The sequence below is a fragment of the Petromyzon marinus genome, chromosome 46 (genome assembly GCF_048934315.1).
Source record: "Petromyzon marinus isolate PM22_M1 ecotype Great Lakes invasive population chromosome 46, UKy_Petmar_22M1.pri1.0, whole genome shotgun sequence".
Taxonomy (NCBI): Eukaryota; Metazoa; Chordata; class Hyperoartia; order Petromyzontiformes; family Petromyzontidae; genus Petromyzon; species Petromyzon marinus.
The window spans coordinates 12,264,904-12,290,137 of record NC_133712.1 but is presented as its reverse complement, the minus strand read 5'-3'; the positions used below and the strand labels follow the sequence as shown (position 1 = coordinate 12,290,137).

Genomic DNA, 25,234 nt, shown 5'->3' with positions numbered 1-25,234 from the left:
TTAATAACAACTCCTTACTCACTAACAACTCCTTACTCACTAACAACTCCTTACTAACAACTCACTTACTAACAACTCCTTACTCACTAACAACTCCTTACTCACTAACAACTCCTTACTAACAACTCCTTACTTACTAACAACGCCTTACTCACTAACAACTCCTTACTCACTAACAAATCCTTACTAACAACTCCTTACTTGTTAACAACTCCTTACTTACTAACTCCTTACTAACAAGTCCTTACTAACTAACAACTCCTTACTTACTAACAACTCCTCTATCATTTTGATTTAAAGCTTTCGTGACTGCAGTAATTCATATTCTTAGCTTTTTCGGAAAGTCACGTTGAAGGGAAACAATAAAATAATAAAATATATATAAAACAAAAAAATGTCTTACGACGTTTCGACCATAACACAAACGGTCGTCATCAGGTGTGTCGGTTTGCATAAATTTATTTATTTGCAAAGGTGTATTTATTTATTTATTAATAACACGTCAGCGCAGCGATTTGTCAGTTTATTTAGAAGGACGAGTCCATCTATGTTCTGAAAAGAGGAGGGGGGAGACGAAAAATTAATGTATGCTGTCTGAAAGCCACCGTAAGCGTGAACAATCAATTAAGACCTGAAATGGTTTATTAAATCCTTCCATTGATTGCTAAGCCAGAATCCATCTTCTCGGTTGAAATTGTCTCTGTGCTTGTATATGTGGATAGCCTCATGAACGAATCTCTCATGGTAGCCAGATGGCTTACAAAGAACCTCTGTCTTGGAAAAGTCAATGTCATGTGAGCCTACTGAATTATAACAGTGATCTGCCACGGCCGAGGTGTTGGTCCTACCGTGTTTAAGGTCTGCTTTGTGTTCACGAATGCGGTCCGAGACATAGCGTTTGGTTTCTCCAATGTAACTACGACCACAGAGGCAACTTAGTTTGTAGACACCAGGGTACTGTATGTCCGGAATCACATCTTTTACAGACGGAACCAGATCACGGATTTTATGCAATGTGTTGAATCGGACCTGGACCTTGTGTTTATTCAAGATTTTGGAGATCTTTTTTTGTGATCCCCACAATGTAGGGTAAAGTGATGGTTTTGAAAGGCTCCTCAAGAGGGTCCTTCATGGTTTGAGTGATAGCTTTGCGGATTGTATAGTCGGAGTAACCATTAGCCTTAAGAGCTTGGTGTACGTGCTTGAGTTCACTGCCTATGTGTTCCTGGTCGGATATGCATTGGGCTCTATGGTACAGAGTCTTGATGAGATAATTCTTCTGTGATGGATGGTGGTGGGAATCCGGTTTCAGATAAGCATCCGTATGGGTAGCTTTCCTGTAGACAGAGTGGCTCATTGAACCATCAGGTCTCTTTTTTATTAGGACATCCAAAAAAGGTAGCTTGCCATCTTTTTCGACTTCCATGGTAAATCTGATGGCTGGGTGTATGGAATTGATGTGGTCGAAGAATTGGTCTAGAGCAGGCCGGCCATGTGGCCAGATGACAAAAGTGTCATCCACGTACCTCTTCCATAAGGTTGGGCGCAGAGTGGCAGTCTGGATGGCGTCAGTCTCAAATTTCTCCATGAAAATGTTAGCTATAACCGGAGATAGGGGGGAGCCCATTGGGGTGCCCTCAGTTTGTTTGTAGAAAGTTCCATTCCAAGTGAAGTATGTATTGGTTAAACAGTGTCTCACCAGGGGTACCTCAGTGTTTAGTCCTTGATGAACCAAGTCTTCAATGATTGCGATGGTGTCAGGTACAGGAACCTTGGTGAAGGAAACTACATCAAAACTGACAAGCAGGTCGTCTGGGGACAGGAAAATACCCTTGATTGTCAATACCAGGTGAGTAGAATTTTGTACCGCAGAGGTGGTTTTTCCAGTGAAAGGACGCAGGATTTCAGACAAAAAACGAGCCAGTTTGTAGGTGGGGGAGTTGATAGTAGAGACGATGGGACGAAGGGGTGTATCTACTTTATGTATTTTTGGTAAGCCGTATAATCTTGGTTGCCTGGCAGCAGAAGGTTTCAACGAAAACTGTTTAGATTGATCAATTAATGCGGTTGAATCAGAAATTATTTTGTTGGTTTGTGTGACGAGGCTGTTTGTGGGATCTCTTTTTATTTTTTTATAACTACCATCGTCGAGTCATTCTTTAATTTTGTTGTTGTATTCTATTTTATCCATGATGACAGTAGCATTGCCCTTGTCAGCTGAGAGGACTACAATGTCATCCCTCTTTTTTAATATATGTAATTCAAAACGCTCATCTTTGCTGAGGTTGCTAGCTGGCATCTTAGCGTTATCATTTTTCATTGCTGGAGGGGTTTCCCTCCCTACCTGTAAATCCTGGCTCCGCCATTGAGAATATTTATGCTGGAGGAATCCGATGAGCTATCAAGCTCTTTTTTCACGGATACCCGGTAGTTTCACAGCTGTCCAGTAGTTTATTATTGTTTATTATTACCATTCACGTGGGGAGAAAACCGGAGCACGTGGAGAAACCCCACGCCTCGCGCAAGGGAGCAACGCTCGATCCCCCGTACGGACGGAAACAGACGTCGATGAGTCCGCCCTCTCCTGGCGAGCTGGGGTAGTTCGGCCATCTCCTCGACGCGAACCCGCGTGTAGAAGGGAGTTCAACCACCACCACAACAACAACGAAGACGATGACGAAGACATCTGCGCGTGCGGTGATCCACCGACCCTCGCTGCTGCCTCCATAGCGCTGGGTCACAACAGCCACGTGCAGCAACAGCAGCAGCGTAGCCACCACCACCACCACCATCATCATCACCGCCCAGGATGATGTCGTCGTTGTTGTTTTGCTTTTGCCGACTAAGATCGTGAGCGTTTTACACCTCGACCTTAGCAGGCACAAAGCAGTCGTACTAATCGGAGAGTGCGGCGCGAAGGGATAACAGAGCCCGGGCTGAACAGGATCAGGGGCAACACGAGGACACGTGGGAGCAAGGGGACAGATTGGGGTACGGCACACGGGGTCACGGGGGTCGCAAGCAGCGGCTCTGTCCGCCTGCGAGTTCGGCAACGACGACGAGATTCGAGCAGAGGGAAGGAAGCGAGCGATGGAGAGGTGTAAGAAGTATTTGGCCGTGATGACCTATTGACCTTGAGCTTGTGTGCGCGCGTGTGAGTCGGAGGGTCTGCGTGTGTGTTCAAGGGAGCGGTGGCGCAGTGGTTAGCGCTACGCTACGGTACGCACCTGGCGACCCGGGTTCGATTCCCGCTCACGGCCAACACCCAGTGACGATTATCTGAACCGTTCCTGGTGCCTCCCCTAGGTCGACTCAGCCTCAAATGAGTACCTGGTGCGGTGTGTAGTAAACATCGCAACAGGGGAGACAAAGGCGGCCGGGAGTGGTGCTGGCCACCCACCCCTGGTCGTGTGCCGTGCCGGCCTTCACAGGTGCTGCTCGCTAACAGCACTTGCCCCTACTGTCTGTTGAGGCTACACGGGGGGTCTTTGTCTTTGTTCAAGGGAGTCGGAGGGTCCTGCGTGCGCCCGGTCACCGACAACCCCAGCCCCGAGGACACGAGGTCACGAGGTCGCGAGGTCGTGACCCCACACCCGCGTCTTCCGGTGCCACCGTGCGGTGTCGGCAGCACCGCTGGGGGTGGTGGGGGGGGGGTGGTTGAGGTTCGACCTCGGGACCGGTGCCGGGTGGAGTGGGCCCCCCCCCACGACCTCTCGCCCCCCCCCCCGCGACCTCTCGCCCCCCCCCCCCCCCCCGCGACCTCTCGCCCCCCCCCGGCCACCGCGACAACTCCATGAGCAGCCCGGCAGAGAGCGCACAGCTTGGCAGCCTCGAACACTCACGAGGTGGGGGGACACGCGGGGACACACGGAGACACATGGGAGACACGCGGAGACACACGGGGGACACACGGGGGACACACGGGGGACACACGGGGACACACGGAAACATCACGGGGGACACACGGGAGACACACGGAGACACACGGGGACACACGGAGACACACGGGGACACGCGGGGGACACACGGGAGACACGCGGGGGACACACGGGGGATACACGGAGACACACGGAGACACACAGAGACACACGGGGGACACGCGGGGACACACGGGGACACGCGGGGACACACGGAGACACACGGGGGACACACGGAGACACACGGGGGACACGGGGGACACATGGGAGACACGCGGGGCCCACGGGGTTACGAGAATTCGGGTAGAGAGGGGCACACAGCGGGGGTAAGGCGACAGAGGGACGCGGGACACGGGGATAGCGACACCACAGGGGCCCACGCGAACTAGAGGACATCTGCGAAGAGGAGCTTTATAGCTCATCGGATTTCTCCAGTACAAACACAAAGTCTGATTACGAAGCGCGGTGCTGTCTCGATGCCACAGCCCCCACCCTCTGACGAGGAAGGGTTGCGGGCTGAGTGATGAGAAGGGAATTTGTAGCCCCGAGTTTGCCAAGAGACGTAAATTAAATTCAAAGTTCCGCGAGATAATTTCAGACATTTCAAATATTTTTTCCCATGCGCCTAAGAAGCTCTGCAGATGTCTCCGTGTCCCCCGTGACTTCACATTGACTCGCTCGCTTGGCGTCCGCGTCCCCGTGTCCCCGTGTCCCCCTGTCCCCGTGTCCCCCGTGTCCCCCCTGTCCACGTGTCCCCGTGTCCCCGTGTCCCCCGTGTGCCCGTGTCCCACGTGTCCCCGTGTCCCCCCTGTCCCCGTGTCCCCCTGTCCCCGTGTCCCCCTGTCCCCGTGTCCCCCTGTCCCCGTGTCCACGTGTCCCCCGTGTCCCCCTGTCCCCGTGTCCCCGTGTCCACGTGTCCCCCGTGTCCCCGTATCCCCGTGTCTCCCGTGTGCCAGTGTCCCCCTGTCCCCGTGTCCCCGTGTCCCCCTGTCCCCGTGTCCCACGTGTCCCCCATACCCCTCCCCCCCCCGGTTACCCCCCCCCCCCCCCCGCTGTAGACTCTCGGAGCCCCACGGCTCTCTGCGCCGCTGAGGATGGGGTGGGGACGGCGCCGCACGTGGGGGCGTGGCAGCTCGCGTGCGCGGTGACGCAGCGGCGGCCCCTGCTGGGACCCGCCCCCCAGTGGAGGACCGCCGGCGTTGCCACGGAGACGGAGCATCGCCATGGCAACGGTACGCGAGTTCTCAGTGCACGCGGCGATGGGGATTCTTGAAGCCGTCTGTGCAGGGCGTGGGGGGTGGTGGTGGTGCGTTGTTTGTACCTCGCGCGGAGTTGTGGGTCGTCCTCCGCTTCTTCTTCCGACGCAAAGGAAAATTAAAGGGCCTCACCTAAGAAGGGAATTCGTGGCCGATACACAATTTACAAAATATATTATTATTATAAGAGGCACATCGAAAACTTGTGTTGATAAAGTTAAACAGATCTGCTCGTACACAAAGACAAAGATGCCCCGTGTAGCCTTGGGGGCTGTCCATAAATGACGTCACGCACCTGGGGGGGGGGGTCAGACATTTGTGACGATGTGTGACGAGGGGGGGGGTTGAGAAATGTGACGTCACATAAAAATTCGCAACTTTAAATAAATATAGACAACACGTTCTACTTAATTAAAAATACTTTTTAATAAATGTTTTCTCCTACAACATCAAAGTGCAGCGCCACATTAAATACGCACGACAATGACAATAGTTTAAAGCGATTTGAGGGGGGAGGGGGGGCAGAGCTTTGTGACGTCATAATTGAGGGGGGGTCTGACTTTTTGTGACGTCGTGTGATGAGGGGGGGGGGGTCAAAAATCGTCCAAAATCGCGTGACGTCATTTATGGACGGCCCCATGGACAGGCTGTTTTGGGGCAAGTGCTGTTAGCGAGCACCTATGAAGGCCGGAACGGTACACGAAGGGGTGGGTGGCCAGCACCACGCCCAAACCGCCTTTGTCTCCCCCATTGTTGTATGTGTACACACCGCACCAGGTACTCATTTGAGGCCGAGTCGACCTAGAGGAGGCCCAGGACCGGTTCGGATTTACGTCACCGGTGTTGGCCGCGAGCAGGAATCGAACTCGGGTCGCCGGGTTCGTAGCGCTAACCGCTACACTACTGATCCCCACGTACAAAGACAAAGATCCCCCGTGTAGCCTGTAACAGACTGTTGGGGCAAGTGCTTTTAGCGAGCACCTATGAAGGCCACGTACAAACCGAATAATAAACTGAAAACCCATCAAATTTAACTTTTTTTTAAATACAGAGAGCAGAGGGCGTTGGGGTGGCGGTCGTTGTAGCGGTCAGCGCGCTACGCTGCGACACCGGCGTAGAGCCGAGTTCGATTCCCGCTCACGGCCACCACCAACACCCGGTGACAGTCATCCTCGCCGGTTCATGGGGCCTCCCCTAGGTCGACTCAGCCTCAAATGAGTACCTGGTTGCGGTGGCGTAGCAAACATCGCCGCTGGGTGAGACAAAGGCGGCCGGGCGTGGTGCACGACCAGCCACGCTCTTCGTGCGCCGTGCCTGCCTTCGTCGGTGCTGTTGTTCGCTAACAGCGCTTGCCCCAACAGTCTGTTACAGGCCACACGGGGGATCTTTGTCTGTGTCTTTGTAATCGGGTGAATGCGGTAATCGTGACGCCCGGGCGGCAGCTTGCTGTCTTTTCTCCCCCGGTAACAACGTCGCTCGCCCATCTCGAACACCAATTAAAGTCTCTCGCTCCCTCCGCGGGAGTATTGAGAAAGCAATGATTATATTATTAAATAAGCTCGCCGCGCATTCTTCGGATTTCGCCAACCGAGAGCCAGCTGACAGTAACCACACGGGTCGGAGAACATGACGCAAGAGACACCATAATTATATATGTGTGTGTGGACTGTGAAGCCTTCAATAGCTGTACCGGAGGAATTTCCATCTGGTACAGATATAATGGGAGGCTGATCGATGCCCGGGTGCGGTCGAGGCATGGCTCCCTATTGCTCAACCACGTTATGTGCCGATGATCTGGTAATTGCTGCTCACTCAGAGGAGTTGGAGACGCTGCTACTGAGACTGGAGCGTGCCACTAAGAGATGGGGCCTTACCATCAGCCCCACCAAAACTAAGCACCTGCCTGGGTATTTTGTACCTTAGAACACTCCACCCCCACAACTCCCAATTGGTGATGGGGCAGTTGTGGAGAGAGTGGAGAGTTTCCCCTACCTGGGCAGTGTGCTCTGTGACCGGTTCCAGTTTAACAGCAGAGGTCTCACTCCGAATCAGTCGAGCGGTATTATCTTTTCATCGATTGCGTAACGCTGTGTGGAAGCTACCTGGTCTGTCGCTCCACACGAAGCTTCAGGTCTTCTCGGCTACAGTCACCCTTCTCTACGCTTGCGAAACGTGGACCCCCTAATGGAACATTTTCGCCGGTTAGAAACATTTAGGCTGGCCTGCCTACGATCCATCCTGGATTTAACCAGGCTGGATTGTGTGAGGAGCTCACAAATCTTTGAAAGATCTGGACAAAGTCCCATCGGTGAGCTCCTACGGCAGACAAAGCTGCGTTGGCTGGGCCATATAGCCCACATGCCCAGTCACCGCATGCCTAAACAGCTTTTGTTCGGCTGGATCGAAGGGGCTAAACGGACGCGGCACGGGCTAGAGAAGATATGGAGTGATGTGGTACAGGAGGATGTGGAGCTGAGTGGACTTGCCGATGACTGGTACCAGCGGTGTCAAGATCGGCCTCTGTGGAGGAGGCTCGTGAAGGACGCTACTGGGCAGTTGGAGGCAGTCACCCTCCAACAACAACAGAGGGTGGAGGAGCGACGCTCACAACAACGAGCGGAACGCCGGGTGGCTAAAGCACAGCGAGTTGGCATAGTATGGGGCACAGGTGATGCATCAGCCAGTCGTCTCAATCGACCCGTGGCACCTGGGTCTGCCTCCTGCCAGCGGGCGTTCGATACTTCACGTGGCCTCAAGGTGCACATAGCCTGGCACAAGCGCCGTGGTGACGTCACCGCCTCTTAGTGGCGAATGGCGGTTGTTGTTGTTGTGTGGACTGTGTGTATATTGTGGGGAGTGGTGGTGTCGTGGTTAGCGCTACGCTGCGCCTACTGCTAACAGCACTTGCCCCCAAACAGCCTGTTCAAGGGTTCGATTCTCGCTCACGACCAACACCCAGTGACAATCATCTGAACCAGTCCTGGGGCTCCCCTAGGTCGACTCAGCCTCAAATGAGTACCTGGTGCGACGTGTAAACATCGATGCTAGGGAGACAAAGGCGGCCGGGCGTGGTGCTGGCCACCCACCCCCTCGTGTGCCGTGCCGGCCTTCATAGCTGCTGCTCGCTAACAGCACTTGCCCCTACTGTCTGTTAAGTCTACACGGGGGATCTTTGTCTTTGTGTATATTTTGAAACTGAATAGTAAAGTATTTTATTTTCATTTTGTAAGGTCAGGCCCACAGAGCTACCATGTATAGTGAGGGAAAAAGTATTTGATCCCCTGCTGATTTTGTACATTTGCCCACTGACAAATAAATGATCAGCCTATAATTTGAATGGTAGGTTTATTTGAACAGTGAGAGACAGAATAACAACAAAAAAATCCAGAAAAACGCATGTCAAAAATGTTATAAATTGATTTGCATTTTAATGAGGGAAATAAGTATTTGACCCCCGCTCAATCAGAAAGATTTCTGGCTCACAGGTGTCTTTTATACAGGTAACGAGCTGAGATTAGGAGCACACTTAAAGGGAGTGCTCCTAATCTCAGCTTGTTACCTGTATAAAAGACACCTGTCCACAGAAGCAATCAATCAATCAGATTCCAAACTCTCCACCATGGCCAAGACCAAAGAGCTCTCCAAGGATGTCAGGGACAAGATTGTAGACCTACACAAGGCTGGAATGGGCTACAAGACCATTGCCAAGCAGTTTGGTGAGAAGGTGACAACAGTTAGTGCGATTATTCGCAAATGGAAGAAACACAAAAGAACTGTAAATCTCCCTCGGCCTGGGCCTCCATGCAAGATCTCACCTCGTGGAGTTGCAATGATCATGAGAACGGTGAGGAATCAGCCAAGAACTACACGGGATGATCTGGTCAATGATCTCTCGGCAGCTGGGACCATAGTCACCAAGATAACAATTGGTAACACACTACGCCGTGCAGGGCAGCATGCGTCAGGGTCGGGATCGAACCCACGACCTCCTGTATACCAGGCGAGGTAGTGAACATCTCCTAGCCACCGTGATGATGATGAGAGAGAGAGAGACGCAGACTCCAAATAGACAGCAGCAGGCGTCAGGGTCGGGATCGAACCCACGACCTCCTGTACACCAGGCGAGGTAGTTAACATCTCCTAGCCACCGTGATGATGATGATGATGAGAGAGAGACACGCGAACTCCAAATATACAGCAGCAGGCGTCAGGGTCGGGATCGAACCCACGACCTCCTGTATACCAGGCGAGGTAGTTAACATCTCCTATCCACTGTGGTGATGATGATGAGAGAGAGAGACACGAAAACTCCAAATATACAGCAGCAGGCGTCAGGGTCAGGATCTAACCACGACTTCCTGTACACCAGGCGAGATAGTTAACATCTCCTAGCCACCGTGATGATGAGAGAGAGACCCCCAAACTCCAAATATACAGCAGCAGGCGTCAGGGTCGGGATCGGACCCACGACCTCCTGCATACCAGGCGAGGCTCTTAACATCTCTTAGCCAACGTGGCGAGGTGATTGCTCTGATGGTTGCGGTCTCTCCTCGCACGTGCACGGGCGGTCCTCGTTTAACGCGGTAGATGCGTTCCTGACAGAGTGCCGCGCTAAGCGAAACCACGCGATGAGCTAACACAGTTTCCCCGTGCGTACACAATGTGATAACGACACAATTCGGCGAGATACGATGCAGTCACCAAATCACTCCGCTCAGCCAGCGCAGCTCAAGAAAGTAGTTCGTCACTGACCGCTCAGGAACCGCGTTATTAACGGTGCACGCCTTCCGCGTTGTGTGAAAAGTGTTCCCGAATGGAAGCGCCGCGTTCTAAGCGAGATCCCGTTATAGCGCGGGCACCGCGCGTTCAGCGAGTACTTACGGTACACGAATCATGATGGAAACAAGAACAACAATCAATGCGTGACGTGGAACGATGTTGTGGTGTGACAGTTGACGTTGAGGTGGTGTTTGGTGGTGGTGGTGGTGGAGAACAAGAGAGAGTGGCAGAGCGGGTCTCAACAGCAGCAGCAGCAGCAGTCACATTCAGAATTTATATATTTCCCCTAGGAGAAATCCGATGAGCTATGAAGCACTTGTTCACACGTGGGCGGTCGTTGTGAGCACGGCGGGAGCAATGACTTCCAGATGTCCTCCGCTGGAGGAGGCGCCCAACCCCGTGTCTCCCTTGACGCTCTCTCTCTCACACACACTCACTCTCTCTCTGTGTGTATTGACATATTCCCTCGTCGCTTTTCTGATCTTTGCTTGGCTTTCCCAGCAGCAGCGGAACCCCGAATCCATCCGAGCGGTCACATACAACACCGGCCACAACTATCCCTTACTCTGTCTCTCTCCTGCAGTCAAACTACCAAAAAAAAGACAACCGGCATTTCCACATGGTGGGTGTATTATGCTACCCTCTGCACTGGACTTCACCTAGGTAGACTAGGCCTGAAATCGGGTAGCACTCGCCGGGAGGCCAGACGGCTCGCTCGGAGGGCAGAGAGGCTGCCTAGCCCGGGGGTTCCAATCCCAGAGACTCATAGACTCACACAGAGACCCATAGACTCACACAGAGACACATAGACTTACACAGAGACCCATAGACTCACATAGAGACCCATAGACTCACACAGAGACACAGACTCACACAGAGACACATAGACTCACATAGAGACCCATAGACTCACACAGAGACACATAGACTCACACAGAGACACAGACTCACACAGAGACACGTAGACTCACACAGAGACACATAGATACACACACAGAGACACATAGACACACACACAGAGACACATAGACTTACACAGATACACATAGACTCACACAGAGACACGTAGACTCACACAGAGACACAGACTCACACACAGAGACACATAGACTCACACAGAGACACATAGACACACACAGAGACACGTAGACTCACACAGAGACACATAGACACACATAGACACATAGACTCACACAGAGACACATAGACTTACACACAGAGACACATAGACTCACACAAAGACCCATAGACTCACACAGAGCCCCATAGATTCACACAGAGACACATAGACTCACACAGAGACACACAGACTCACACAGAGACCCATAGATTCACACAGAGACCAATGACTAACACAGAGATCCATAGACTCACAGATACCCATAGACTCACACAGATACCCATAGACTCACACAGAGACCCATAGACTTACACAGAGACCCATAGACTCACACAGAGACACATAGACTCACACAGAGACACATAGACTCACACAGAGACCCATAGACTCACACACAGAGACACATAGACACACAGAGACCCATAGACTCACACAGAGACCCATAGACTCATACAGAGAGACCCATAGACTCACACAGAGACCCATAGACTCATACAGAGACACATAGACTCACACAGAGAAACATAGACACACAGAGACCCATAGACTCACACAGAGACACATAGACTCACACAGAGACCCATAGACTCACACAGAGACACATAGACTCACACAAAGACCCATAGACTCACACACAGAGACACATAGACACACAGAGACCCATAGACTCACACAGAGACCTATAGACTCACACACAGAGACCCATAGATTCACACAAGACACATAGACTCACACACAGAGACCCATAGACTCGCACAGAGACACATAGACTCACACATAGACACATAGACTCACACAGAGAGACCCATAGACTCACACACAGAGACACATAGACACACAGAGACCCATAGACTTACACAGAGAGACCCATAGACTCACACAGAGACACATAGACTCACACACAGAGACCCATAGACTCACACAGAGACACATAGACTCACACAGAGACACATAGACTCACACAGAGATCCATAGACTCACACAGAGGCCCATAGACTCACACAGAGACACATAGACTCACACAGAGACACATAGACTCACACAGAGATCCATAGACTCACACAGAGTCACATAGACTCACACAGAGACCCATAGATTCACACACAGAGACCCATAGACTCACACAAATACCCATATACTCACACAAAGACCCATAGATTCACATAGAGACGAATGACTAACACAGATACCCATAGACTCACGCAGAGACCCATAGACTCACATAAAGACACATAGACTCACACAGATATCCATAGACTCACACAGAGACCCATAGACTCACACAGAGACCCATAGACTCACACATAGACCCATAGACTCACACAGAGACCAATGACTAACACAGAGACCCATAGACTCACAGATACCCATAGACTCACACAGAGACCCATAGACTCACACAGAGACACATAGACTCACACAGAGACACATAGACTCACATAGAGACTCATAGACTCACACAGAAACCCATAGACTCACACAGAGACACAGAGACTCACACAGAGACCCATAGACTTACAGAGACACATAGACTCACACAGAGACACATAGACTCACATAGAGACTCATAGACTCACATAGAGACCCATAGACTCACACAGAGACACATAGATTCACACAGAGACCAATGACTAACACAGAGACCCATAGATTCACAGATACCCATAGACTTACATATAGAGACCAATACACTCACACAGATATCCATAGACTCACACAGAGACCAATAAGGTTAACATAGAGACGAGAGGAGCACAGAGAGACCCACACAGTCACGGCGTTCGAGTTGGGAGTGAACCGGTTTATCAAGGGTGGTGAGTTGATGGTCTCAGCCCGGCCACGAATGACTGCACAAAACACGTATTGATGATGACTGATGATGACAATGATGATGATCATGACACTGATGGTGAATATGAAGATGATGACAATGATGACGATGATCACAATGATGCTGGTGGCAATGATGATTACACTGATGATGACACTGATGGTGATGATGACACTGATGATGATGACACTGATGATGATGATGACACTGATGGTGATGATGACACTGATGATGATGGCACTGATGGTGATGATGACACTGATGATGATGATTACACTGATGATGAGGACACTGATGGTGATGATGACACTGATGATGATTACACTGATAATGAAGATGATGAGGACACTGATGGTGATGATGACACTGATGATGATTACCCTGATGGTGATGATGACACTGATGATGATGGTGATTACACTGATGATGATGACACTGATGGTGATGATAACACTGATGATGATGATGACACTGATGATGATGACACTGATGATGACAGTGATGGTGATGATGACACTGATGACACTGACGATGATGATGACACTGATGATGATGACACTGATGATGATGACACTGATGGTGATGATGACATTGATGATGATGACACTGATGTTGATGATGACACTGAACATGATGACACTGATGATGATGATGAACTGATGATGATGATGGCACTGATGATGATGCCACTGATGTTGATGACACTGATGATCACACTGATAATGACACTGATGCTAATGATGAAGTTGACAATGGCAATGACACTGATGCTGATCACAATGATGATCACAATGATGATCACAATGATGATGAAAACAATGACGACGATGCGTATGCCATCTTCCGTGCAGGCCACGTCTCGTCTCCGCCTCTGGGAACCTGCTCGGGCACCACGAGGTACGACGTTCCGGACGGCAACCCTCTGCTGAGCAACGGGGACGTGGCCAGGGCCAACCACGAACGAGGCTCCCGCTCAACCACCACCACCTCGACAACAACCACCACAACCACCACAACCACCACAACAACCACAACGTCGACCACAGCCGCTGTCGCCGCCAGTGCAGCGGCGGTCACCGCCACGGCCGTGGTGCTGGTGCCGCCTGCGGCCACGCGAATCGGCGCGGGTCAACGCGGGGTCACCACCACCAGCAGCACCACGGCCACCACCGCCACCACCGCCACCACCGCCACCACCACCGCTGGACAGCACCAGAGAGGGCGGAGGTCGATGAGCGATGGGCGAGTTGGGGGGGCGCTCCCCAACAAACAACAGAAAGACGGAGAAGGTGGGAGGAAAGTGTGGTGGTGTTGGTGTTGGTGGGTGTGGTGGGGTTGGTGGGGCTTGGTGGTGGTGGTGGTGTTGGTGGTGGTGTTCGTGGTGGTGTTGGTGGTGGTGTTGGTGGTGGGTGTGGTAGTGGTTGGTGGTGGTGTTGGTGGAGTTGGTGGTGTTGGTGGTGTTGGTGTTGGTGGTGTTAGTGGTGGTGTTGGTGGTGTTGGTGGGGTTGGTGGTGGGGTTGGTGGTGTTGGTGGTGTTTGTGGTGGTGGTGGGTGTGGTCGTAGTTGGTGGTGTTGGTGGTGTTGGTGATGGTGTTGGTGGTGGTGTTGGTGGTGGTGTTGGTGGTGGGTGTGGTGGGGTTGGTGTTGGTGGTGGTGTTGGTGGTGGTGTTAGTGGTGGTATTGGTGGTGTTGTTGGTGTTGGTGGTGTTGGTGGTGGGTGTGGTGGGGTTGGTGTTGGTGGTGGTGTTGGTGGTGGGTGTGGTGATGGTGGTGTTGGTGGTGGTGGTGGTGGTGTTGGTGGTGGGTGTGGTGGTGGTGGTATTGGTGGTGGTGTTGGTGGTGGTGTTGGTGGTGTTGGTGGTGTTGGTGGTGGGTGTGGTGGGGTTGGTGGTGGTGTTGGTGGTGGGTGTGGTGATGGTGGGGTTGGTGGTGGTGTTGGTGGTGGGTGTGGTGGTGTTGGTGTTGGTGGTGGTGTTGGTGGTGATGGTGTTGGTGGTGGTGTTGGTGTTTGTGGTGGTGTTGGTGTTGGTGGGTGTGGTGGGGTTGGTGGTGGTGTTGGTGGTGGTGTTGGTGGTGGGGTTGGTGGTGGTGGTGGTGGGGTTGGTGGTGGTGGTGTTGGTGGTGGGTGTGGTGTTGGTGGTGGTGTTGGTGGTGTTGGTGGTATTGGTGGTGTTGGTGGTGTTGGTGGTGGTGGTGTTGGTGGTGTTGGTGGTGGTGTTGGTGGTGGTGGTGTTGGTGGTGGTGTAGGTGGTGGTGTTGGTGGTGGTGTTGGTGGTGGTGTTGGTGGTGTTGGTGGTGTTGGTGGTGTTGGTGGTGGTGTTGGTGGTGTTGGTGGTGGTGTTGGTGGTGGTGTTGGTGGTGTTGGTGGTGTTGGTGGTGGTGTTGGTGTTGGTGGTGGTGTTGGTGGTGGTGTTGGTGGTGGTGGTGTTGGTGGTCGTGTTAGTGTTGGTGGTGGTGTTGGTGGTGTTGGTGGTGGTGTTGGTGGTGGTGGTGTTGGTGGTGGTGGTGGTGTTGGTGGTGGTGGTGTTGGTGATGGTGTTGGTGGTGGTGGTGTTGGTGGTGGTGGTGTTGGTGGGGTTGGTGGTGGGGTTGGTGGTGGATGTGGTGGGGTTGGTGGTGGTGTTGTGGTGGTGTTGGTGGTGGTGGTGTTGGTGGTGTTGGTGGTGGTGTTGGTGGTGGGTGTGGTGGTGTTGGTGGTGGGTGTGGTGGTGTTGGTGTTGGTGGTGGGTGTGGTGGTGTTGGTGGTGGTGTTGGTGGTGTTGGTGGTGTTGGTGGTGGGTGTGGTGGTGTTGGTGGTGGTGTTGGTGGTGTTGGTGGTGGTGTTGGTGGTGTTGGTGGTGGTGGTGTTGGTGGTGTTGGTGGTGTTGGTGGTGATGGTGTTGGTGGTAGTGGTGTTGATGGTGGGTGTGGTGGTGTTGGTAGTGGTGTTGGTGTTGGTGGTGTTGGTGGTGGTGGTGTTGGTGGTGGTGTTGGTGGTGGGTGTGGTGGTGTTGGTGGTGGTGTTGGTGGTGGTGTTGGTGGTGGTGTTGGTGGTGGTAGTGGTGTTGGTGGTGGTGTTGGTGGTGATGTTGGTGGTGGTGGTGTTGGTGGTGTTGGTGGTGGTGTTGGTGGTGGGTGTGGTGGTGTTGGTGGTGGTGTCGGTGGTGTTGGTGGTGGTGTTGGTGGTGGTGTTGGTGGTGGTCGTGGTGTTGGTGGTGGTGGTGTTGGTGTTGTTGGTGGTGTTGGTGTTGTTGGTGGTGTTGGTGGTGTTGGTGCTGTTGGTGGTGGTGTTGGTGGGGTTGGTGGTGGGTGTGGTGGGGTTGGTGTTGGTGGTGGTGTTGGTGGTGGGTGTGGTGATGGTGGGGTTGGTGGTGGTGTTGGTGGTGGGTGTGGTGGTGTTGGTGTTGGTGGTGGTGTTGGTGGTGATGGTGTTGGTGGTGGTGTTGGTGTTTGTGGTGGTGTTGGTGTTGGTGGGTGTGGTGGGGTTGGTGGTGGTGTTGGTGGTGGTGTTGGTGGTGGGGTTGGTGGTGGTGGTGGTGGGGTTGGTGGTGGTGGTGTTGGTGGTGGGTGTGGTGTTGGTGGTGGTGTTGGTGGTGTTGGTGGTATTGGTGGTGTTGGTGGTGTTGGTGGTGGTGGTCTTGGTGGTGTTGGTGGTGGTGTTGGTGGTGGTGGTGGTGTTGGTGGTGGTGTAGGTGGTGGTGTTGGTGGTGGTGTTGGTGGTGGTGTTGGTGGTGTTGGTGGTGTTGGTGGTGTTGGTGGTGGTGTTGGTGGTGTTGGTGGTGTTGGTGGTGGTGTTGGTGGTGGTGTTGGTGGTGTTGGTGGTGTTGGTGGTGGTGTTGGTGTTGGTGGTGGTGTTGGTGGTGGTGTTGGTGGTGGTGGTGTTGGTGGTCGTGTTAGTGTTGGTGGTAGTGTTGGTGGTGTTGGTCGTGGTGTTGGTGGTGGTGGTGTTGGTGGTGGTGTTGGTGATGGTGTTGGTGGTGGTGGTGGTGGTGTTGGTGGTGGTGGTGTTGGTGGGGTTGGTGGTGGGGTTGGTGGTGGATGTGGTGGGGTTGGTGGTGGTGTTGTGGTGGTGTTGGTGGTGGTGGTGTTGGTGGTGTTGGTGGTGGTGTTGGTGGTGGGTGTGGTGGTGTTGGTGTTGGTGGTGGGTGTGGTGGTGTTGGTGGTGTTGGTGGTGGTGTTGGTGGTGTTGGTGGTGTTGGTGGTGGGTGTGGTGGTGTTGGTGGTGGTGTTGGTGGTGTTGGTGGTGGTGTTGGTGGTGTTGGTGGTGTTGGTGGTGGTGGTGTTGGTGGTGATGGTGTTGGTGGTAGTGGTGTTGATGGTGGGTGTGGTGGTGTTGGTAGTGGTGTTGGTGTTGGTGGTGTTGGTGGTGGTGGTGTTGGTGGTGGTGTTGGTGGTGGGTGTGGTGGTGTTGGTGGTGGTGTTGGTGGTGGTGTTGGTGGTGGTAGTGGTGTTGGTGGTGGTGTTGGTGGTGATGTTGGTGGTGGTGGTGTTGGTGGTGTTGGTGGTGGTGTTGGTGGTGGGTGTGGTGGTGTTGGTGGTGGTGTCGGTGGTGTTGGTGGTGGTGTTGGTGGTGGTGTTGGTGGTGGTCGTGGTGTTGGTGGTGTTGGTGTTGTTGGTGGTGTTGGTGTTGTTGGTGGTGTTGGTGGTGTTGGTGCTGTTGGTGGTGGTGGTGTTGGTGGTGGTGGTGGTGTTGGTGGTGTTGGTGGTGGTGTTGGTGGTGGTCGTGGTGGTGGTATTGGTGGTGGTGTTGGTGGTGGTGTTGGTGGTGTTGGTGGTGGTGGTGTTGGTGGTGGGTGTGGTGGTGTTGTTGCTGTTGTTGGTGGTGGTGTTGGTGGTGTTGGTGGTGTTGGTGCTGTTGGTGGTGGTGGTGGTGTTGGTGGTGTTGGTGGTGGTGTTGGTGGTGGTCGTGGTGGTGGTATTGGTGGTGGTGTTGGTGGTGGTGGTGGGTGTGGTGGTGTTGGTGGTGGTGTCGGTGGTGTTGGTGGTGGTGTTGGTGGTGTTGGTAGTGTTGGTGCTGTTGGTGGTGGTGGTGGTGTTGGTGGTGTTGGTGGTGGTGTTGGTGGTGGTGGTGGTATTGGTGGTGGTGTTGGTGGTGGTGTTGGTGGTGGTGTTGGTGGTGGTGGTGGTGTTGGTGGTGGGTGTGGTGGTGTTGGTGGTGGTGGTGGTGTTGGTGGTGGTGTTGGGGGTGGTGGTGTTCGTGTTGGTGGTGTTGGTGGTGGTGTTGGTGTTGGTGGTGGGTGTGGTGTTGGTGGTGGTGTTGGTGGTGTTGGTGGTGGTGTTGGTGGTCGTGGTGTTTTTGGTGGTGGTAGTGGTGTTGGTGGTTGTGTTGGTGTTGGTGGTGGTGGTGTTGGTGATGGTAGTGTTGGTGGTGGTGTTGGTGGTGGGTGTGGTGTTGGTGGTGGTGGGGTTGGTGGTGGATGTGGTGGGGTTGGTGGTGGTGTTGGTGTTGGTGGTGGTGGTGTTGGTGGTGTTGGTGGTGGTGGTGTTGGTGGTGTTGGTGGTGGTGTTGGTGGTGGGTGTGGTGGTGTTGGTGGTGTTGGTGGTGGTGTTGGTGGTGGTGTTGGTGGTGGTGGTGGTGTTGGTGGTGGTATTGGTGGTGGTGGTGGTGTTGGTGGTGTTGGTGGTGGGTGTGGTGGTGTTGGTGGTGTTGGTGGTGGTGTTGGTGGTGTTGGTGGTGGTGGTGTTGGTGGTGGGTGTGGTGGTGTTGGTGGTGGTGTTGGTGGTGTTGGTGGTGGTGTTGGTGGTGTTGGTGGTGTTGGTGGTGGTGGTGTTGGTGGTGGTGGTGTTGGTGGTGATGGTGTTGGTGGTAGTGGTGTTGATGGTGGGTGTGGTGGTGTTGGTAGTGGTGTTGGTGGTGGTGTTGTGGTGGTGGTGTTGGTGGTGGTGTTGGTGGTGGTGGTGTTGGTGGTGGTGGTGTTGGTGGTGGGTGTGGTGGTGTTGGTGGTGGTGTTGGTGGTGTTGGTGGTCGTGTTGGTGGTGGTGTTGGTGGTGGTAGTGGTGTTGGTGGTGGTGTTGGTGGTGATGTTGGTGGTGTTGGTGGTGGTGTTGGTGGTGGTGGTGTTGGTGGTGGTGGTGTTGGTGGTGGTGGTGGTTTTGGTGGTGTTGGTGGTGGTGGTGGTGGTGGGTGTGGTGGTGTTGGTGGTGGGTGTGGTGGTGTTGGTGGTGGGTGTGGTGGTGTTGGTGGTGGTGTTGGTGGTGGTGTTGGTGGTGGTCGTGGTGTTGGTGGTGTTGGTGTTGGTGTTGTTGGTGGTGTTGGTGTTGTTGGTGGGGTTGGTGGTGTTGGTGCTGTTGTTGGTGGTGTTGGTGGTGGTGGTGTTGGTGGTGTTGGTGGTGGTGGTGGTCGTGGTGGTGGTATTGGTGGTGGTGTTGGTGGTGGTGTTGGTGGTGGTGTTGGTGGTGGGTGTGGTGGTGTTGGTGGTGGTGGTGGTGGTGTTGGTGGTGGTGTTGGGGGTGGTGGTGTTCGTGTTGGTGGTGTTGGTGGTGGTGTTGGTGGTGGTGTTGGTGGTGGGTGTGGTGTTGGTGGTGGTGTTGGTGGTGGTGTTGGTGGTGGTGTTGGTGGTCGTGGTGTTGTTGGTGGTGGTAGTGGTGTTGGTGGTGGTGTTGGTGTTGGTGATGGTGGTGTTGGTGGTGGTGTTGGTGGTGGGTGTGGTGTTGGTGGTGGTGTTGGTGGTGGTGTTGGTGGTGGTGTTGGGGGTGTTGGTGTTGGTGGTGTTGGTGGTGTTGGTGGTGGTATTTGTGGTGGTGTTGGTGGTGTTGGTGGTGGTGTTGGTGTTGGTGGTGTTGGTGGTGTGTGTCTGTGTGTGTCTGTGTGTCTGTGTGTGTCTGTGTGTGTGTCTGTGTGTGTCTGTGTGTGGTTCTGTGTGTCTGTATGTGTCTGTGTGCGTCTGTGTTCCCATGCCACCGCATGTGGCCACATGCGCCCGTGTTTGTTTTTGCTGGGAGTTGGAGCTGGGATTGGGGCCAGCATTCGTGAAGTGAGCTTCACTGACTCGACACCAAACACCGGCTCCCTCGCCCCCCTCCCTCCCTCTCTCTGTAACCCACTGGCCAAAGTGATGTGTCAATTGATCCGCTGACTCACCAATTGACCCAAAACCCAGCCCACCCACTGACCCACCCACCCACTCACCACCCATCGACCCACCACCAATTCACTCACTCAGCCACTCACCCGCGGAACAATCCATTCGTCCCAGTGGCTCACTCGCTCACCCATCCACTGCCTCACCCATTCACTGATCCGCCGACTCACTCGTCCATCGACTCATCCACTCACTGACCGACTGATCCACCGACTTAAACTGCTGGCCCCGCTCACCGACCCACCACTCACTGCCCCGCTCACTGACCCACCACTCACTGCCCCACTCACCGACCCACCACTCACTGCTCCACTCACCGACCCACCACTCACTGACCCACTCACCGACCCACCACTCACTGCCCCACTCACCGACCCACCACTCACTGCCCCACTCACCGACCCACCACTCACTGCCCCACTCACCGACCCACCACTCACTGCCCCACTCACCGACCCACCACTCACTGACCCACTCACCGACCCACCACTCACTGCCCCACTCACCGACCCACCACTCACTGCCCCACTCACCGACCCACCACTCACTGCCCCACTCACCGACCCACCACTCACTGCCCCACTCACCGACCCACCACTCACTGCCCCACTCACCGACCCACCACTCACTGCCCCACTCACCGACCCACCACTCACTGCCCCACTCACCGACCCACCACTCACTGCCCCACTCACCGACCCACCACTCACTGCCCCACTCACCGACCCACCACTCACTGCCCCACTCACCGACCCACCACTCACTGCCCCACTCACCGACCCACCACTCACTGCCCCACTCACCGACCCACCACTCACTGCCCCACTCACCGACCCGCCTGTTGACCCACTGACCCACTGACCCACTGACCCGCTGACCCCGCTAACCACGCCGCCGTCTCCCCTCCCCCTCCCCCCTACGCGCACGCAGACTGCTGCGCTCGCTGCATCCTCGCGTGCCTCTTCTGCGAGTTCCTCACTCTCTGCCGACTCGTCTGCGAGTGTGGTGGAGGTGGCGGTGGTGGTGGCGGTGGTGGTGGCGGTGGCGGTCGCACAGACGCTGCCGCCAGAGGAGCCGGAGCCGCCTGCTGCTGCTGCTGCACGGCTGCAACGGCAGCAGCAGCAGCAGGGGGAGCAGCAGGAGGAGGGGGGGGAGGAGCGGGGGGAGGAGGGGGGGAGGAGTGTGGGGAGGAGTGCGACTGCGACTGCGGATTGCTCGAGGGCTGCTGCGACTCGTCCGACTGCCTCGAGATCTGCTTCGAGTGCTGCGGCATCTGCCTGGCCTCCTAGACGGCATCGCACTGCCTCCGAGTGACGAGGACATCTGGCTGTCTCCATAGCGACAATGACATCTGGCTGTCTTCATAGCGACAATGACATCTGGCTGTCTCCATAGAGACGAGGACATCTGGCTGTCTCCATAGCGACAATGACATCTGGCTGTCTCCATGGTGACAATGACACCTGCCTGTCTCCATAGTAACAATGACATCTGCCTGTCTCCATAGCGACAATGACATCTGGCTGTCTTCATAGAGACAATGACATCTGGCTGTCTCCATGGTGACAATGACATCTGCCTGTCTCCATGGTGACAATGACATCTGGCTGTCTCCATGGTGACAATGACATCTGGCTGTCTCCATAGAGACGAGGACATCTGCCTGTCTCCATAGTGACAATGACATCTGCCTGTCTCCATAGTGATAATGACACCTAGCTGTCTCCATAGCGACAATGACACCTAGCTGTCTCCATAGTGATGAGGACATCTGCCTGTCTCCATAGAGACGAGGACATCTGCCTGTCTCCATAGTAACAATGACATCTGCCTGTCTCCATAGTGACAATGACATCTGGCTGTCTCCATAGTGATGAGGACATCTGGCTGTCTTCATAGTAACAATGACACCTAGCTGTCTCCATAGTGATGAGGACATCTGCCTGTCTCCATAGTGACAATGACACCTAGCTGTCTCCATAGCGACAATGACACCTAGCTGTCTCTATAGCGACAATGACACCTAGCTGTCTCCATAGTGATGAGGACATCTGCCTGTCTCCATAGTGACAATGACATCTGGCTGTCTCCATGGTGACAATGACTCCTAGCGAATGCTCCATTGCCCATCGGTGCCTTGCTTCAAGTGTGTGTCTGTCTGTGTGTGTGTCGTTGTGTGTGTTTGTCTTTGTGTGTATGTCTTTGTGTGTTTGTCTTTGTGTGTTTGTCGTTGTGTGTGTTTGGGGTGGTGGCGGTGGTTGCGGTGGTTGTGGTGGCGGTGGTGGTGGTTGCGGTGGTTGTGGTGGCGGTGGTGGTGGCGGTGGTGGTTGTGGTGGCGGTGGTGGTGGTTGCGGTGGTTGTGGTGGTGGTGGCGGTGGTGGTGGTAGTTGTGGTGACGGTGGTGGCGATGGTTGTGGTGGTTGTGGTGGATGTGGTCGTGGCGGTGGTGGTGGTGGTTGTGATTATGGTGGTGGTTGTGGTGGTGGTGGTGGTTGCGGTGGTGGTGGCGCTATGTGTGGGCGAGTTGCCGTCTTCCGACCATCTCAGTGAGTCAACCCCTGGGCCTCCTGCCAGCAGCCGCGAGCCTCCCACAAGGCGCACCTAGCCTGGCACAAGAAGCGCTGTACTAGCGTCACCGCCACTTCAATCAAAGACCAGCCACAGGAGTGTGATGGTGGCAATGCAACAAAATATGCACCCGATCGTAAACCCATAGAGACACATAGAGGAATATAGCCATACAGACCCATAGAGATACATAGACACCCATAGAGACCTATAATGATACATAGAGACGCATAGAGATACATAGAGACCCATAGAGATGCATAGAGACCTGTAGAGATAGATAGCGACCCATAGAGATACACATAGATTCATAGATACCCATAGAGACCCATAGAGATTCATAGAGACCCATAGAGACCTATAGAGATACATAGAGACCCATAGAGATACATAGAGACCCGTAGAGACCCATGGAGACCCATAGAGATACATAGAGACCCATAGAGACCCGTAGAGATACATAGAGACCCATAGAGATACATATAGACCCATAGAGATACATAGAGACCCATAGAGATACATAGAGACCCATAGAAACCCGTACAGATACATAGAGACCCATAGAGATACATAGAGACCCAGAGACCCATAGAGATACATAGAGACCCATAGAGATACATAGAGACCAATAGAGACCCATAGAGATTCATAGATACCCATAGAGACCCATAGAGATTCATAGAGACCCATAGAGATCCGTAGAGATACATAGAGACCCATAGAGATACATAGAGACCCATAGAGATTCATAGAGACCCACAGAGGCCGTATGGCAAACACCGCCGCTGTCTGCGCTCCATCACCGCAGCAGCAGGAGGAGGAGGAGGAGCAGCAGCGAGCGTCACCACGTGAGCTCTCTCCCTGGGCTGAAGCCCTCTCGTCTTGGCGAGCAGCAGCAGCAGCAGCAGACCTCGACATTGGCATCGAGCTCCTGAACAACAACAACAACAACATCGTCAACAACAACAATAAACATCGCTGCTGCTGCCGCTGTTGGGGTTTCGCCCCCGACACCATCGCGCAGCCGAGCGGATCGGTTGAGATCGGATCGCCGCACTCTCTCATTCTCTCCGCTTTATAAATTATTTTACAAAGTTTTTTCATCATCGTCATCATCATCGTTGTTGTTGTTGTTGTTATTTTTGTTGTTATACAAAAACACTATAAAACTGGACGCGGGAGGGTTAGGAGAGAAAAAGTTGGGAAATGTGAACTACTGACAGCCGGTTATACGTTCTCGGTTACGAGACTACGTTAAACTATTACTAAAAGAAACCCGATGTTTTATTTGACCAGGTAAGGCTCACTGAGCTATGCAGCTGTTTTTCAGAAGCGACCTCGCCACCACAAATGATCGCTCAACGAAAGTGGCTTAATCGCGTGGACATTTATAGCAACAGCGAAAAACGCTAAACGCGTGACGTTCATTCTAAATGTGGAGGGAGAAAAAACCGAAGGACCCGGAGACAAATCCACGCGACCACGGGGAGAGAGAGACACGCAAACTCCAAATATACAACAGCAGACGTCAGGGTCGGGATCGAACCCACGACCTCCTGTATACCAGGCGAGGTAGTTAACATCTCCTAGCCACCGTGATGATGATTAGAGCGAGACACGCAAACTCCAAATATACAGCAGCAGGCGTCAGGGTCGGGATCGAACCCACGACCTCCTGTATACCAGGCGAGGTAGTTAACATCTCCTAGCCACCGTGATGATAATGAGAGACACAAACTCCAAATATACAGCAGCAGGCGTCAGGGTCGGGATCGAACCCACGACCTCCTGTATACCAGGCGAGGTAGTTAACATCTAGCCACCGTGGCGAGGGGATTGCTCTGATTGCGGTGAGTTCTTCTCGCACGTGTTTGGACATCAGCCCCTGTAGGGATCGATGTCTGTCCCAATCGATCTGCGATACTGGACATTTGTGACAAAGAGCTTCACAGCTCCTCGGATTTCTCCAGGATAAATATTCTTACGATTAAAGGAATCGCAGCAAACGCGACGGGCGAGAGACGTTACGGTTTTGCTCGTCGAGGAGAAGGTGGCTTATTGATGTTTGTTTGTTGTTGTTGATTAATTTGGAGTGACCATTCGGCTCTCGAGAGGACCGCTGTGTTGTTTCCCCCCCACCCATCCACGGCGTCAGACTCGCCCCGTCCGTTCGGCGGTGATAAATGTATGGAATAAACATCACAAACTCGCGTGCGTCTGTCTGTGTGTGTGTTCGTGTGTGTGTGCGCGTGTGTGTGTGTGCGTGCGCGGGAGCGGTAGTGTAGCGGTTAGCGCGCTGCGCTATGAACCTGGCGACCCGGGTTCGATTCCTGCTCACGGCCAACACCAGTGACGATTATCTGAACCGGTCCCGGGCCTCCCCTAGGTCGACTCAGCCTCAAATGAGTACCTGGTGCGGTGTGTAAACATCGTCACTAGGGAGACAAAGGCGGTCGGGCGTGGTGCTGGCCACCCACCCCCTCGTGTACCGTTCCGGCCTTCATAGGTGCTCGCTAACAGCACTTGCCCCTACAGTCTGTTAAGGCTATACGGGGGATCTTTGTCTTTGTCTTTGTGCGCGTGTGTGCGTGCGTGTGTGCGTGCGCGTGTCTGTGTGTGTGTAGCGCCACGAAGTGGCAGTGACGTCACCACGACGCTTGTGCCAGGCTAGGTACACGTTGAGGCCACGTGAAGTGTCGAAC

General features: G+C 53.7%; 1 protein-coding gene across 1 annotated transcript; it reads left to right on the top strand.

The window, feature by feature from the left end:
• The first annotated feature begins 4,180 nt into the window (after positions 1-4,180).
• LOC116952360 (myoD family inhibitor domain-containing protein-like) lies at positions 4,181-24,742 on the top strand. The gene is made up of 5 exons (XM_076074123.1): positions 4,181-4,220; positions 4,976-5,149; positions 20,895-20,975; positions 21,036-21,070; positions 21,143-24,742. Exons 1-5 carry the CDS (start codon positions 4,181-4,183, stop codon positions 21,251-21,253), a joined length of 441 nt encoding a protein of 146 aa, XP_075930238.1. The 3' UTR covers positions 21,254-24,742.
• Positions 24,743-25,234: the final 492 nt, after the last annotated feature.

Bases quoted from the DNA above. Each gene is read 5' to 3' on its own strand.
- LOC116952360 (XM_076074123.1), top strand. From the start codon at position 4,181: ATGGGAGACACGCGGGGCCCACGGGGTTACGAGAATTCGG. The intron at 4,221-4,975 runs GTAGAGAGGGGC...CCCCCGCTGTAG, and splicing joins ACGGGGTTACGAGAATTCGG to ACTCTCGGAGCCCCACGGCT. The intron at 5,150-20,894 runs GTACGCGAGTTC...ACGCGCACGCAG, and splicing joins GGAGCATCGCCATGGCAACG to ACTGCTGCGCTCGCTGCATC.